Below are 16,806 nucleotides of genomic sequence, written 5' to 3' on the forward strand. Positions count from 1 at the left end.
TCACCTAGCCTCATAGTCCCCTCCATAAGTAACAATCTTTAAAAATGTTATGGTTTATCCTTCCATTTTTTAAAATGTAAAATCAACTTTCCTCATCTCTCTTCTTCAAATTGTAAATACACACTAAATTTTTTCTACTTTCAAAGCTGTATTCTTAACTAAGATGGTACCATTTCCATTCCTTGAGTTCATAGCTAGTACTGGGGGACCCTCCTCTAAAGTAGAGTAAGTAATTCTGCAAAACACAGCAATATATGTTTTTCAAATTAAATTAATAATTTACATGTGCATTTTCAGTAAACAGACTTTCAAAGACTATTAGAAGACAATCATAAACAGTGTTCATCATTTACTTTTGTTTTTCATGATTATTTTTTTTTTAACACTGATTTTAACTATATATAGTATTCACACCAATTAAATATAATGTGAGAGCAGATGTCTGTGGTTAGGAAGCTAAGCAGATAACCAGAGAACAAATGAATCAATTACCATAAGAAAATAAGTATTGCAATGGAAGATTATGTATTTTGTTACCAAAGAGATAATTAAGCTACAAATTCTCTGTGACAGCTATCCCTAATACCACTGTCATTACAAGAGTAATTTTAATTGCTAAATACACAAGTAGAATGTTAATATCAAAGCAAACATTATACTTCCAAAATTCTTTTGCTAAAAAAACAAAAAACAAAAAACTCTTAATTCTGTTGAATAATTCTGTAAATTGCCACTCAATTAAAACAGAAAACAGTATCATGCTGGTCAACAACAAAGTTTCAATGTTACTTCATTATGCTGCAATTTAGTAGATAATAGCTCTCATTTACATTAACTCTCCAATCTTGGTGTGGCCACAGTTTGATTTTTAATTCTTTAATACTAAAATTTTTATACATCACTATAACTAGAAAAAAGATATTTTTGTCCATTTATGTTAAACTGTATACTTGATGTTCTAAAGCTTTTTCTACAATTCACAAATTGACATCCAAATCTTTAAGAAACAATTGACAGTAGACCAAAACCTCTTCCAAGCACTTAAGTCTGAATTCCTTTTAGAGATTTCACTCAACAATGTTAATTTTAAACCTGAAAAAGGTACTGCCTATACTAACAAAGCAAAAATATATTAGAAATCACACACAAACACACACACACACACACACACACACACACACACACACACACACACACACACCACTGTTTCCAGAGCAAGCTTCCTACCATACCAAAAGTATAGGGTCTCCTGTACTCCAAGAAAACAGGGGACACCATTTCTGCAGGGACCTCAGAATGAGATTACCACCAGACTTTAATATCCTGTCCCTTTCTCATGTCCATATTTACAATTCCATTCTTACTCCTTTTTCCTAGACCATCCCTCCTGATTTAGCTAACAAGTAGCCATCCTTGGATCCTTAAAGGAACACTGACTCCATAGGCCCATTTTCTCTATCTCACACCCCTCACTGTCTCATCTACCACGAAAACACAGTAGCCTAATTTAAGCTGTAGAAGATAATCAGTAAGTAGTAGCTGAAATTCCACTAACCAGCTATCATAGAATTAGATGGTAATAGTAAGATTTTTTTTTTTCAAAAAATGCTTAAGTTTCTCAAGAATTCAATGTTTCATGCTAGTTTCTTATAAGTCTTTTTCCTAAGTACTTAACAGACATCACACACTTTTTATACAGTATTCTGCCTGCATGTGTGCCTGCCTGCCACAAGAAGGCCTGCTGGCGATTGAACTTGGGACTTTTGAAAGAGCAGTCAGTGTTTTTAACCTCTGAGGCATCTCTCCAGCCCCATCACACACTTTTTAAAAAACAGCAGGTGGATGCTTTTCTGCAAGTTGTGTCCCTCTCTTAATATATGCCCTACATTAAATAAATTATCTATGTATAAAATATTTAATGATTAGACAGACATAGGCCCAGGGCAGCATGATCAGAAAACATGATTTTAGTGCTTTTGAAGAAAGGCCTAAATATGACACTAAATCAGAAAAAAAATAAATAAGCATGCTCAACTTTGGGTATTGGTAAATATACATTAGGTATTCACTTTACTGATACAAATGAATTTTAAAGTCCCTTAGATGGTAGTAGCTTCTTTTGTTTTAATTAGTCATCTTTTAGAGAACTCTGGGACTGCCTCAGGAAAGGAGCTAGTTGCCATAGGAACCAACCACATGATTAGACAGAATTTTCAGCACCAGCCCCTAACCTGAAAGGGAATGAAGGTTGAGTTTGTTACTAATGCGCACTGATATAATCAATCATGTCTAAGTAATGAAGCACCCATTACAAACCCTCAAAGACAAGTTTTGGAGATCTTCTAGACAGCTGAACATGTTCCTGAAGGGTGCTAAGAGAAGGCATACAGCCCTAGGGCCCTTACCCATGTACTGAGCCCAACGCATCATTTCCATTTTCATAATATACTTAGCATTTCTTTTATAATAAATGATTAAGGATAAATTAAATGTTTCCTTGAGTTCTGTGAGCCACTACAACAAGTGGAACCCGAAGAGGGAGTCAGGGGAACCCTAACTTAAAGCTGATCAGACAGAAGTTCTGGAGGACCACACTTGTCACAAGCCTCTCCGAAAGTGGGGAGGAGGAAGAGTAAAGTCATGCAAAATTGAGGCCCCAAACTCTAAGATCTGATGCCATCTCTAGGTGGTGCCAGAACCTCTTCGGCTGACAAATAGGCTAAATAAACATATCACTGATATGATAAAAAAAAAATTAGATACAATCTAATTAGGGTAATTTAGCCGACTGCTATCCAAAATCAACATTGCATGTATCCTTTGATCTAATAATTTTACCTCATAAGATCAATACAACAGGTATATTAATACAATTATATAAATATATGACATAGTCTCTGAATTGTATTTGAAATGTCAAAAGGCAGGTGACCACCAAACAGTAAAATACTGTATTGTTTTTGTGTGTGGCTTTTTTGTTGGAAAGGATCTTGTTATATAGTCCAAGTTGGCCTTAAACTCACAATTCCTATGCTGGTTTTCCCGAGTACAAAGACGGCAGGAATGTGCCACCAAGCCAAGCTGCTATATTAATGCACAACTGACTAAGAATGCTTCTGCTTCCGCCGTAACTTCTTACAATAGCAGATGGTGACCTGGCTGACGGCATTGCTGAGGTTACAGGAAGCCAGGGGAAAGTGAGCTACAGTTTTAGTGGGTTCAGTGAGAAAGAAGCATGTATACAGCCTGACAAGAATGCTGTGCATACTTAAGTTGTCACAGTGTAAGGACAGCTTCCAGGAATATTCCCTCAGCGCACTGTATTGTCTGGACTCAACAGTGAGATACAAAGGTATAGGCTCACACTCACTTGAACAAATCCTAAGGAGTGAAGCTGAAAAACACACTGGCTTTCTACTCTAACAAAAAGATGTCTTGCAAAATCACTGACCCAAAGAAAAAAAACAGAGTCAAGACAAGCATTATATAAGTAAGGCAGTTTTTAAAAAGTATTACTTTTTACCTAGACTTTTGTAATGTTTTTAGTATTTAGCAACTTAAAAATTAATCTTTTATCATTTCTTTTCTCATTTAAACAACCATCCATTTTGGTATCTCTTTTGGTATTTATTATTTATTTATTTGTTTATTTGGCTTTTCAAGACAGCGTTTCTCTGTATAGCCTTGGCTGTCCTAGATGCACTTTGTAGATCAAGATGGCCTTGAACTTCAGTGATCCACCTGCCTTCCCAAGTGCTGGGATTACAGGCAAGCTCCACATCGTCCAGAGGTATTTTTTTCTTTAATATTTTTATTACATTTCTTCTTTAACATATTCATTTATATTATTACACATGAATAAAATAAACTAAATACAGCAGAAAGAATCACGAGACAATCAGGAATTATATAAATGTTACATTCATAGTGATTTGGCAAATTTGAAGTAAACATCTTTTCTATCTTGTTGGGTCTAAATTTCTGAATGGAGATTAATATCTATCATATCTCATCTCTATTAACTTAAAACTTCTATCTTGATCTAAAAACATCTTAACCCCTAACTTACTAAGCTTAACTGAAACACTAAGTTATCTGGTCTTCAAACCCATCAGAGACTTGAGAAGAGCTTCCAAAACGAAAAAACAACTAAGCCCATTTGTACAGAATACGAAACTTGATACCAATACAAAGAAGTTGTGGAGAAACCACCACTGCCATGTTATTGGTGGGTGATTCAGCAAAATGTGTCAATATATGACATAAATGCCTTTTACTATATATAGCAACAGCAGCTATGATGGTTAATCTTGTTGTCAACTTGACTACAACTGAAATTCAGCAGCTAGGCACGCCTGTGAAGGGCTTTTCTTGGTTGGATTGTTTGAGGTGGGAAACACATCCCAAGTCTGGACCACACCCTCTGGTGGCAGCCCACATAAAAGGACATGGAAAAGGGAAGCTTTTGCTTTTTGCCTGCTTGCCCTCACTCTGGTTAGCAAGTTCATCTACCCTGTTTCTGAGACATCCTTTCATTGGTGCTAGGACCTACTTCTTCAGGATTCCAACATTAGACTAAAAACTGGAAGCTCTCTAGGACTGTCTTGGGGATTCTAGCAACAGATTGGGACTGCTTAAGACATCTGATCTCACGGACTGAACAACTACCAGATCCTTCACCTTGCAGTCAAGAGACAGCCACTGTTGCACTGCTCAGACCACAGCCTCGAAGACACTCTAAACAAATTGCCTACATATATGCAATATTAATTCATAACTAATATAACCAGTATTGTATATAACTACCATAACACCAGCTCTGTTTCTTTGGGGAATCTTGGGTAATACAGCAGTCATTGGGGAAAAAAAACCACAAAAGGATAACCAATAGATATACAAGTGAGCATACACAAAGATGCTCAAAATTGTGTCATAGTAAAGAGACCCTAGAAATAATTAAAGATTAACTATGAGGCTGGAACAAACAAATGAGCATTCTGGACTACAACTTTCACCAAATAAGCAGTTCATTTTATAAATAAAAATCACAGTTCAGAAACAGCCAGCTCTAATTGCTTAAGTAGTCTAAGGTTGTTTTTCTGCTGTAATGGCAGAGCTAAGTAGTTACAACAGCTATAGCAAAGCTACTAAGACTAACATTCTTACTATCTATTTTTTTTAAGGTGGTAAGTCTGCTATAAGGTCATACATATATGATGCAAATTATGTCACTATATAATATAAATATGTTGTATGCTGCCACAGAAATAGACATAATAGACAATAGGGAAAATGCAGAAAAAAAAAAGAATGAGTGGTATCATTTCATTTAAAAAAAACCATGAACTTGTTTATAAATACTTTTAAATATGTAAACTGTAAGAGCAAAAGCAGTATTTCTGGTTGGTGAAACAAAAAATGGCTTTATTCTATATACTTTTCAGTGTTATTCTTATAATCTGATAAAAAGTAATTGTTATTTTGTAGCATTGGTTGTAGCATTAGAAAACACTGGGTATATGTAATTCCCAAAACACAGTACAATGACCTACTCAACACCTCATCTCCAAAGAAGAATGTGTGCTCTTAACATATTCTCTACCAATCTGCTACTGGCATATTTATTTTTCACTCTTTGCCATCAATGGAAAATCTCCAAGTTGGCTTACTATACAAAAAAATATATTTATTAGTTTTTCATATGCAAATTGAAGTACATATTTTTGAAAATTCCATATAGCAACTGAAAATGAGCATTTTAGCTCTTAGGAATTGAATAAGTAATTGGGTTTGCTGTTCAAGATAAGCTTCAATAGTTGAATACAAAGCAGAATGTTTACTTAAAAATTTTTTGACCCACTCCAACGATAAAGGCATTGACAATTATGGTGCAGACACTAAAGAAAAGGAGACACTGCCGTATCTCAGGTTGATAATTAAGCCCTCTTATAACTGGTCTACTTTGGTTATCAGCATTTGCTAGCAATGCAAGACAATGCCTACTCTTTTGTCAAGATGATTTATTGATGTCTCCAGAAAATGCAATTTTAAAACAGACAGAAAACAGTACATCTCTGGTGGTGTGGGTAGGCACTGCTTTGTAAAGACAAATTGTGTTTTCTTACATAGCAGATCAAAGCGTAAAATTCCTCTTTGGAGTAGCTTAAAAGCCACTGAAGAGAACAAGATCACTAAAGTGGTATTATATAAACAGAACCATACTAGGAATCAGACATTCTGGAATTTTAAATTAGTACTTCAAGTATGTTTTTAGGTATATGCTCTTGGAAAAATCACTTTGCCTTAGAAAAATGTAACAAATGTGAAAATATATTCTTGTTAATAGGAAAGATAATTTAGATAATTTTCAGACACAGTCATAAAATTATATATAATCCATACATATGGATTATACTATGAAATAAAATAAAATAAAATAAAATTACTTGGTATTACTTCTACTATAATTAAATTTCTTTGCAAATCAAAATGGCTCATAGTTCCAATGCCCTAACTATTCCAATGTTTTCAAATGCAGCAATATACAGCATCCTAAAGAAAGAGTTTAAGAAGGAAATGTAATTTGGTGGCTTTCAGAAGCTTGGTTAATCATTAGATCAGTATACTTTATTAGACTTCTTTATAACTTTAAAAATAAAACATGGGAACAAATAAAGTATGATTCTCTAATACATCCATTGGAAACCAGTCACTGAAGTCTCCCAAAGAAGCAATAAAGATAATAATGCCCTGAATCAATATAACCTGCTTATATGTTACTTTCTCACTTGAACATACTGATGTGATATCTAAGAACTCTATAGTGTTCTTTGATTTGGACTTCAGGCAGGGCCAATGCTACATAAATAATTTACAAGTATGGGAAGTAAAATTCTCTAAGGACGATTTGACAATGCAGGGATTGGGGTCTATAATGTAAGTACTCATAATCAGATGAATACAACTATGACTGTAAGTTCTGAATGTCAACATGACTGGACAGTGTGGTACCCAGGTGCCTAGGCTGACGCTATTTCTGTGAGTCTGTGAAAATGTTCCAGAGAGAAACATTTGTACTGATGCATGGAGAGAAGAAAGCTCTCTCTAGTGTGTATGGGTGTCATCCAATCCACCAAACACAGAAGGTAAGGAAGGCCGAACTTGTTCTCCACCCGCCTGTGAAGAGACACTTAGCTTTTCTTCCCCTTTACACTCCTGGTTTTCAGACTCACATTAAAATACACAGCACCCCCTAGTCAGGCTGTCATACTGCCACAGCTTCCCTGAGTTTCCAGCCATGGCAGATCATGGGACTCCCTCACTCAGCCTCTAGTTTTATAAGCCAATATTTTACAGTAAGTTTTTTTCCCTCTTTTTTACTCTCCCTACACTTATGTTACCTATTCTTTGTTTCTCTGGAAAATCCTAATATACAATATATTTTTAATAGTTTGCTATAGGTACAGTTATCATTAAATACTTCATGTAGGCAAAAATGTTTGGAATTTATTTATAAATTAGGTATTTCAGATAATACTTCAAGAAAATTTCAATGGGCTATAAGGAGAAAAATTTCAAGTCCTAAGCTAAAAAAAGAAGTAATAAAGAGCTAAAATTCAGCTACTTCTAAAGACGTAAAGCTTAAAATTCTATCAATATTTAATATTAGTTTTTTTTTCTATTTTCCATCTCTTTTGAGTATCAACAAATAGAAAACTCCCTAATATAGGATTGTAAGAAATTCCTTTAATATGGCTACTTTACATGTCATCTACATAGAAAGGCAGCATTTTAGGAAATATCTCACAAAAGAAGATATTGGACTATCTTCACTGTCGACAGTAGAGAACTCACACCACTAATCACCATAAAAACCTAAATTTAAACCATATAGAGTTATGACTGGATACCTGAACACGGTGACTAAAACTATAAAGACAGGAACACTAACTCCTGGTCAGGATATACAGCAAGCCGAATTTATACCTTGGCAGGAACATAATTTGGTCCAGTTGTTTTGAGAAGTCAGTTGTTAATAAATGTAACAATATAAATGAATCTCAACTATGTTATGTTTTGTGAAATAAGCTTGTTCTACAGATGATATGAATACTTTTATGTGAAGCTTAGAACAAGCAAAAACTAATCTGTACTGGAGAACGCAGGAGAGTAGATTCTTTGAGAGTTGTGAAGGGAGGATAAGAAGTAGCAGGCAGGAATTTTCAACTGTGATGGTAGTGCTCTGCCCTCACAGATAACTTGGTTGTACAGGAAGGCACAACTAACTGAGCTCATGAACAGTAAACTTAATATTTGTGGATTTTAGTGTATATAAGTTTTATTTCAAGATTAGAGAGAAATACAAACAGAATATTAAATTCCTAGGACTAACGGACATGGCTTGCCAGGAGGTGGTGGCTCCCAAGTGCTGGGAGACAGAGGCAGGAGGATCCCTGAGTTTGAGGCCAGCCTGGTCTACAGAGTGATTCTGAGACAGCCAGGGCTACACAAGAAACTCTGTCTAAAAAAACAACAACCAACCAACCAACCAACCAATAAACACGTAGACATGGCTCAGCAGTTAAGAGTACTTGCTGCTGTTGTAGGACCTAGGTTTAATTCCTAACACCCATGTGGTGACTCATAGCTGTCCATAACTTCAGTTCCAGGGGATCGGATGTTCCCTTTTGGTCTCCACAGACACCAAATATAATGTACAGACATGCATACAGGCAAAACACTCATATACATACAATAAATAAATCTACAAAATCCTCTTAAAATAATAAAATCCTAGATAATAACGTAAATGCTGAATTATCTGGGTATACCTACAACTTTAAATTTTTATCATAAAGTTGATATTTATGGGTAGAATGATGAATAGTTGACAATACAATTACCATAAAATATCAGTTAAATCTGGCTATAAAGTTATTTCAGCATTTTATTATAAAATATTTCTGACGTGGAAATGTTCTAACCCCAGTAAACTTGTTCAGCATTGACTATTAAGGCTCTGGATGTGCTCTATACACAACCTTAAATATTGTGTTTTATTCAGCATCCAAGAGAACTGAGAGTCCCCATGACTGTCAACAGAGTGCTGGTTAATCATCATGAGGGAGATGGGAAGAGGCCAATTTCTTAATGTGAGTACAAATAACAAAACAAACAAACAAAAAACTGAGATGAGTAAGAGGCGAATGGTATGAGGCTGAGGCTTCAAGCAAGATGGTGAGGGACTGGAGAGAGGGCTCGGTGACTAAAAGCCTGGGCTGCTCTTTATAAGGACTGGGTTTCACTCTCAGAACCAGCACTGGCTCTAGCTACAGTCCAGGGTATCTGATGCTGTTTCTGGCCTCTGCAGGCACCAGGCAAGCAGACCACCCATACTCATTTTTTAAATGTAAAAAACAAAAAATGATGACAGAAATATTAGCTGTAGATTAGTGACAATATTAACATTGTCATAAAATTAGCCAAATCAGAAATTGTCAATTTGTTCACAGAAAACAGAAATGGAAATTTTTCTTTTAGGAGTAGATGGAGTTTATCACACAATTGCTGTAAAAAGAGGAAATACTTCTTTTCAAGGCAGCTCATGACCCATATTAACTGTTATCAACAATCTGAGATGGCAGGAAATACACCACCAGCTAATTCACGTCACAGCATGAGTAGAAATCACAAGCGTTATTGATAAGATAGTAAGTTTTAAATATTTAACAGATGAAGAATGAACTTATAACCTTTTCTGCTTTCACACCCACTATGTCATTTCCTATAGCTATAACTTCTTTAAAAATAACAAGTTAGACAAGTGCGATGGCCTTTACATATATACGTATAGAGATGTGTATGTATGTGTGGGCGTTTGTGTGTGTGTGTGTGTGTGTGTGTGTGTGTGTGTGTGTGTGTGTGTGTCTGTGTGTCTGTGTGTGTGTGTGTTCCCAATTATTCTCATCAACTATTTCCCCCATCAGGAAAAAAAAAAAAAACTTACAGTTATGTGACAAGGCTCAAAACAAAATTTTCCAAATGGGTTTTTGTTGTATACAATGACTGGTCTGTACTCAATAAAAAGAGAGAGAACTGACCTCACATGATACCCATGAAAAGCACAGCTTGAACTCTACTAACCAGATTCAGGAATAAGACATTAATATAGGAGAAGCCCAGCATTGCAACATTCAGCCATTACCCTGCCCTGCTCCAAGAGTAATCATTGTTTTTTTTACTTTTAAAAATTGTAGACTAATTTTTCCTATTTCTGAATAATATAAAAGTGAAATTATACTCTTTTGTGCCTATTTTTTAAAAAGTGTTTCTGAAATTTCTTTCTTTCTTTCTTTCTTTTTTTTTTTTTTTAATGCTTTTGGTATAGAGGTGGCTGGCCAATTTCCATTGCTGATAAAACACGACACTGGATTTAGCTGGGCCTCTGAATCATTACCAGTTTTGATTTCCCATGAAGAAATACAGCAGGAACATGAATGTGCATGACTTTAATATCAGTATCTATCCACTTGTTATAAACATTCTCCACTGTACCAGAGGAATATTTTTATGTACAGCTTTAATAGATTCTTCTGAGCAAGTTTCTTGTTTTTGCAATATTGAGAATCAAACCAAGTGGAATCTCTATTTTAAAATGCTATCGGTGTACACACCTATCAATAGTTTATTGAAGTCTCTAGTGTTCCTCAACCTAACACCAGATAGTGTAGGTCTTTACTTGTGTTAATAGAAACATTTACCAAATATATGAGAGCCTTGCCTGAAGTTTATCAGCACTATTCTTTGAAATAACCAACTTTGGCTTTGCTGACAGTCTGTTTTGATACCTGCCCCCCATTAACTTCTACTTAACATTTCCTTTTTTTTTTTCTATTTTCTTTGGTTTAAATGTGCTACTTTTAGCATTTTGGGGGATTAATGTTTAAATTGCCTGTTTTACTCACACACACACACAGACAGACACACACACACAGACAGACACACAGACAGACAGACACACACACACACACACACAAACACACACCAGGGAGGAAGACTACAAACTTCCCTCATCTTTTGCTAGCTCCTATCTATATAAGTTCATACTATTTTCTAAATTTTGTTCTTAATTTCCTTTCCGACTCATGGGTTATTTTAAGATGATTCGCATAAAGCAATATGCTTCCAAACAATGAAACAGGGCTAATTGGCTGCTATACAGCATCATGCTACTGTCTGTAATTTCTTAGTATATAATTTAGCTCAGCACTTTATGAACACTAGGCCAACACTTTATGACTGAGCTATAACTCCAGCCATACAAATGCCAACTAGGTCAAATTGCTACCTATGCTCTTTAGTTTTATTTTAAGTATTTATTTTGTTTGTACTTATTTTTGAGATTGCAAAACATATTAATTACTAAAGCAAAATGACTATAATTAGAGTTCACTATATTCAGTCTCATCAATTTTTGTTTTGGATATGTTAATATTATGAATTACATACATCTTAAAAATTTTTAATTTCCTTCATTGGTTAGCTATTTTTAAATATACTTTAAAGTCGAGGCACAGTGCCTCACACATGTAATTAAGCACTTGGGAGGCCTAAAGCAGGTGGATCACAAGACTAAGCTCAGCCTGGACTACAGAGATTCTATCTAAAACAAAAACAAAACCCTGTTTTCAATTTTAATTAAAATTTCAGTTGACAAAACTTGTTTATACTTATATAAGATGTGTTTTTATACATATAAACACAGAATGGCTAATTTAAACTAAGATATTTATCATCTCATATATTTAGTTTTTTTTAATGGTGAGAACATTTAACATCTATTCTCAACAATATTCAAGTACACAATACATTGTAACTATTCTGCTCTTTGATTTTATGAGTTTGGCTATGTTAGATTCCACTTGTAATCAGATCATGCAGAAATTGTCTTTCTGTGCTTATTTCACTTAGTATAATACCCCTCAGGTTTAATCATGCTACGGAAAATGGCAGGATTTCCTTCTATAAAGCTATGTTCCCACTGTAACAACTTCATTATTCATTCATGCATAATGAATATTAAGTTGATTCAATGTCTTAGCTAATGTGTAATATGCTGCAATGAGCATGGTTAAGTAAAGTTAGTTTTTTTTAACACAATGATCTAATTTCAGCTGGACAGACAACTATACAAGGAATTCTGGGGTCACATGGTAGTTCTACTGAGTGTGAGGTAATATCCTATTGAGTATTTATTTTTAATTTCTCTAGTGATTAGTCACATAAAACAGTTTTGTTTTCATATAGTTGTTGGGCCACTTCTTTGTTTTCAGGAAATGTTTTTTCAGGTGCTTTGAACATTTTAAAAAACTGAGCTGTTTTCTTGCTACTGAATTGAATTCCCTATCTACCCTAGATATTAACTCTCATCAGATGTATGGTTTGACAATATTTTCTCTCACTTCGTAGTTGTCTCTCCAAGACTCCTTTACCCTTTGCTGTGTAACTGATCAGTTCCATGCAATCCCATTTGTCTGGTTTTGCTTTTGTTGCCTGTGCTTTCTTTATAAGTCGTATCCTCTTGCCCCCCCCAAAACAAACAAAAACAAAAAACAAAAACAAAAACGCACCTTTTCCTAAAACCAACACCAAGAAACTTTTCCCTCATGTCTTCTTTCAGCAGCTTTACAGATTAAATCTTCAATGTAAGTCTTTAATCTACATCAGGTTGACTTTCATATATGGTATACGAGGGTCAAATATAGTCTTGTCAATGAGACTATCTGTTCTTCTGCACAATTTATTGAAGATTACCCTCCTCACTGTGTATTCTTTGCAACAAGAAAAAGCAATATACACAGTCTTTCAAATATAAACCTGAGAAGTCAAACATCATTTCTACCATAGTCTCATTAATCCAAAAACTCAAAGCCTACCTGAATTAAAGAGCAAGAGACATAAACCCCAATCAACAGGACTGTGCGACGCTCAATGTGGATACTGGAAAATGAACTCAGGTTGCCTAGGCATCTTCTGGAAAACCATCCATCCCTCTTAACTACCTGAGCCATTTAGACCCAATTTCATTTTCTCCCAGTTGAAAGTCAACTATTCTTATAAAACTTAATATTAGTTACACACACACACACACACACACACACACACACACACACACACACACACACACACACAGCCTTTCCTTTTTGAAACTAATTTCCCGTTTTTATATTTTAAAATTATGTAATTTTAACTGTCCCAATAGGACAAAAATATTCTAAGGAAAGGTACCTCTCTTACTATCAGGTTAGACACAAAATTTCTCCAAGAAGCTCATGCTGAAGCTTGGTATCAGAGGAGGAAGTTACTTCCCAAGAAGAGATTTCACGCAGTTCTGACAGCATGTTAGACTGGCAGGAAGGAGTAGAGCTCAGATAATGAATGGGTCAGCAGTGAAGGGCAGGATCACACCTTGACCAGGACTGCCAGGTTATAGACACCACAAAACCCAAACATTTTGTCGATAACCATAAGAACAAAAATCCTCATGAAAAAAAGTAGTAAAACAGCAGCTAACAAGTGTCAGAGATGCATTTTATTTGACACTTTTTTTTTCCTTTCCCCAAGACAGGGTTTCTCTGTGTTGTCTTGGCTGCCCTGGACTCACTTTGTATACCAGGCTGGCCTCAAACTCACATCGATCCACCAGCCTCTGCCTCCTGAGTGCTGGGATTAACGGCGTGCGCCACCACGCCCAGCATCATTTGATGCTCTTAACAACCACTTCAAGGTTTTGTGGCATGCATAATTCAGGACTTAAAAGGTGTAGTTTACTAGACCTCTTTATTTTTCTTTGCAATGTGGCCACATTAAGTAAATCTTCTTTCTCTGCTTTTCACTGTTATTTTTCTCTTTAATTGGACTGTTGAGGACAGGTGGCTAATCCTGGCTTGTTAATGCTGCCAGAGCCAGGCACTGATCCTGCCAGTGCTGGTCACAGTACTGCAGATGTAGTTGGACTTCGCTCTTTTTTATTGCCTATTCTTATGGCAATAACGTGTTGGTCTGAAAAATGGTAAATTTTAATATGTAAGACTTCTCCTTGCAGTTTTCTCTAATAGACTCACTTCAAGAGCACCATTTCCAGGTATAAATTTTAAAATAAAACAAGTTACAAAGTATTATCTATATTTTTAAAATTCAGTTAATAATTAGATGTGATAGCACAGGCCTATAATCCTAGCCCTTGGGTGATAGGAAAAAATTCAGAAGTTAAAGGCTACTTAGCAAGTTCAGTGTCAGTCTGAACAACCTAAAACCCTGGAACCAAAACAAAACAAAACTCAGGTAATTCAGTTCATAGCAGAGTATTAGAGACCACACAATGAATAAAAATTAAGTAGAAAACAACCACATGGACAAAGTCCTCATGAAGAAAAACAGTGGAGCAATACCAGCAGGTAACAAGTGTAACAAATACATTTCATTTGATGCTTTTAATACCCACCAGAAATAGGTGGAAGAAACTGACACAGGACAAGGGTGAACAAATATCTAATTAATGGGGGGGGGGGGAGAAAAATGGCAGACTAAGGAAGCACAGAGACCAAAGACGGGGTCGTGAGTGTTTAATTCTTCCAATCCTATCTGATCACTGTATAAAACGGTGTTTTATACTGTACCTCTCCTTTTATCTAACCAAAGACTTGGACTAAGCTCTTCTGCCACTATAGCTATATCAATCCTCTTTTTTGTTTTTCAGAAAGTTTAAGCCTACTCACAAACAGCAGAAAAGCATATAAGCTTTCATTCTTTCATCAACACTGAACCCCAGGTACTGTGTTCCCCAATTGCTCTCAAAAAATACAAATGACCTAGACCTAGGGGAGGGGAATAGGGTGAAAGCAGGAGGGAGGGAGGAATGGGAGGATACAAGTGATGGGATAACAACTGAGTTGTAATCCGAATAAATTAATTTAAAAAACAAAAAAACAAATGAGATACCTGGTGACAACTGGGGGTAAAAATAAAGCTATCCTATGTCTGACTCTGAAACACACTGAATATACAAAAAAAAAGAAGCAAATTTTCATATAAGATAGAACACCCAAGTTAATACAACCAAGTCACAGATCACACAACGTACATTATCAAATGGATTAAATCAGTGAGTAACATATGCAAACAGGGCTGGATTTCTCTAAAATTAAGAGAAAAACCTTAAGAGTTTTATAGGAAACAAATATTCACAAGAGCATACACAAGTCAGAAAAGAGGATGAGCACTCGACAAGTCCTTTTCTAAATGGAAGAAGGCAGCACAGATGGGGATACAGAGGCTTCTGTATATGCTACATTTGTTTTCCTTTACTACTAAATAAGGGAACCTAAAAAAGAGAAATGGGAGTATAAAGAAAAGGGAAAAACAACTATTCCTGCAGAGATGCTCAACATCAGCGTAGAAGAGAGACATCAAATCATCAGCCAAGTGACATGGAAAGGCATCATGTCACCCTTCCAGTGTAACCTGCATACCCCAAAGAAGGAACACAAGTGCCCAGACATGGCTTGGATCGGAGAACAGACATCTTTGGAGAAAAATATCCTGAGGCAGTAAAAAGGTACAGAACCTTGTAGATGCCCCAGATCACGTCCTCCTTGACAATAAAATTACCATCAACAACACCATTACAGTATGCTACAACTGAAAAACAGTAATGCTGAGATGGGGGTTTTATAAGGATTAGTTCTTTATCTTCACGATAATCTCAATAAAGTAAGCACTCTTATTACTTCTATTGTACAGATAATGAAAATGGAGTCCAGAAAGGTTATGTTAATTTGCTATAATTGGGGTGGGGGAGATGAGTCAGCAGTTAAAGCACTTTCTATGGAAGTAAGAGAACGGGAGTTTAGGTCTCCAGCACCTAACAGACGGCAGGTAGACATGGCAGCTCACCTGTAATACCAGCCTTGGAAGGCCGAGACAGGGAACGTCCATAGAAAGCTGGATACCAAGAATAACCTCATCAGCAAGTTCTGGGTTTGACTAAGAGACTCTGCCTCAAAGAGTACGCTGAAAAGGTTCCTATTATCAGTCTCAGGCCTCCACATGCATGTGGAGGTACTCCCCCAACATGTGTACCCAAACACATGTGAACATGCATACACACCCACTATACATACATATATATGAGAAGAAAAAAATTCTATTGTCATATTTGGGAAATACAAGCTCAAAATCTGAGTCCAAGTGATGTGGTCTAGAAGTCTGCATTTTAACTATTTTGCTGTGTTGCCTTTCCCATATTACTATTAAACAATCAGTAGGCCTAGAAAATACAGAATATTTTTAATTAAACAGTAAATATTTACATACCTTGCACAGTGAGCTCTGCCTGAGCTTCAACTGTCTTATTTCCATTATCAGCTATACAAAAGTAAGTCCCAGCATCATCCTCAGTGACATCACTGATCTCCAAACTACCTCCTGCTAGCAAGACCAACCTTTCAGAGCTGGATTAAACAAACAAACAAAAGGATACATTTCAGCATGAGGAAAATGATCCCATAGAGGCTCTTCACATAATAACAGAGAAAACAATCAAACAACATTGATATAGTGACAGCTACAAGTGGACTAAGATTAAGGAAAGCCATCAGAATTTAATTTCAGCTTGTTTTATTCATATTTTATATGCCACAATGTACAAATAAATTGACACAATCTCTCACACTTTTAGCTATTCCCAAAGAGTTACCACTTTTATGATCAACTTAACTTCCTCCAGCCTATTCCTATCGCCTTATT

The 16,806-nt window shown here is 35.8% G+C and overlaps 1 protein-coding gene across 11 annotated transcripts in view; it reads right to left on the minus strand.

Annotated features, from left to right (window-relative positions):
- Neo1 (neogenin 1) overlaps positions 1–16,806 on the minus strand; it is a 156,236-nt gene that overhangs the window by 84,564 nt on the left and 54,866 nt on the right. For all 11 annotated transcript variants that reach the window (XM_051156599.1, XM_051156593.1, XM_051156597.1 and 8 more), the window contains exon 5: positions 16,375–16,511. In XM_051156599.1, coding sequence (XP_051012556.1) covers positions 16,375–16,511 — 137 coding nt within the window. The remainder of the gene's footprint in view (positions 1–16,374; positions 16,512–16,806) is intronic.

The sequence above is a fragment of the Acomys russatus genome, chromosome 14, assembly GCF_903995435.1.
Source record: "Acomys russatus chromosome 14, mAcoRus1.1, whole genome shotgun sequence".
Classification (NCBI taxonomy): domain Eukaryota; kingdom Metazoa; phylum Chordata; class Mammalia; order Rodentia; family Muridae; genus Acomys; species Acomys russatus.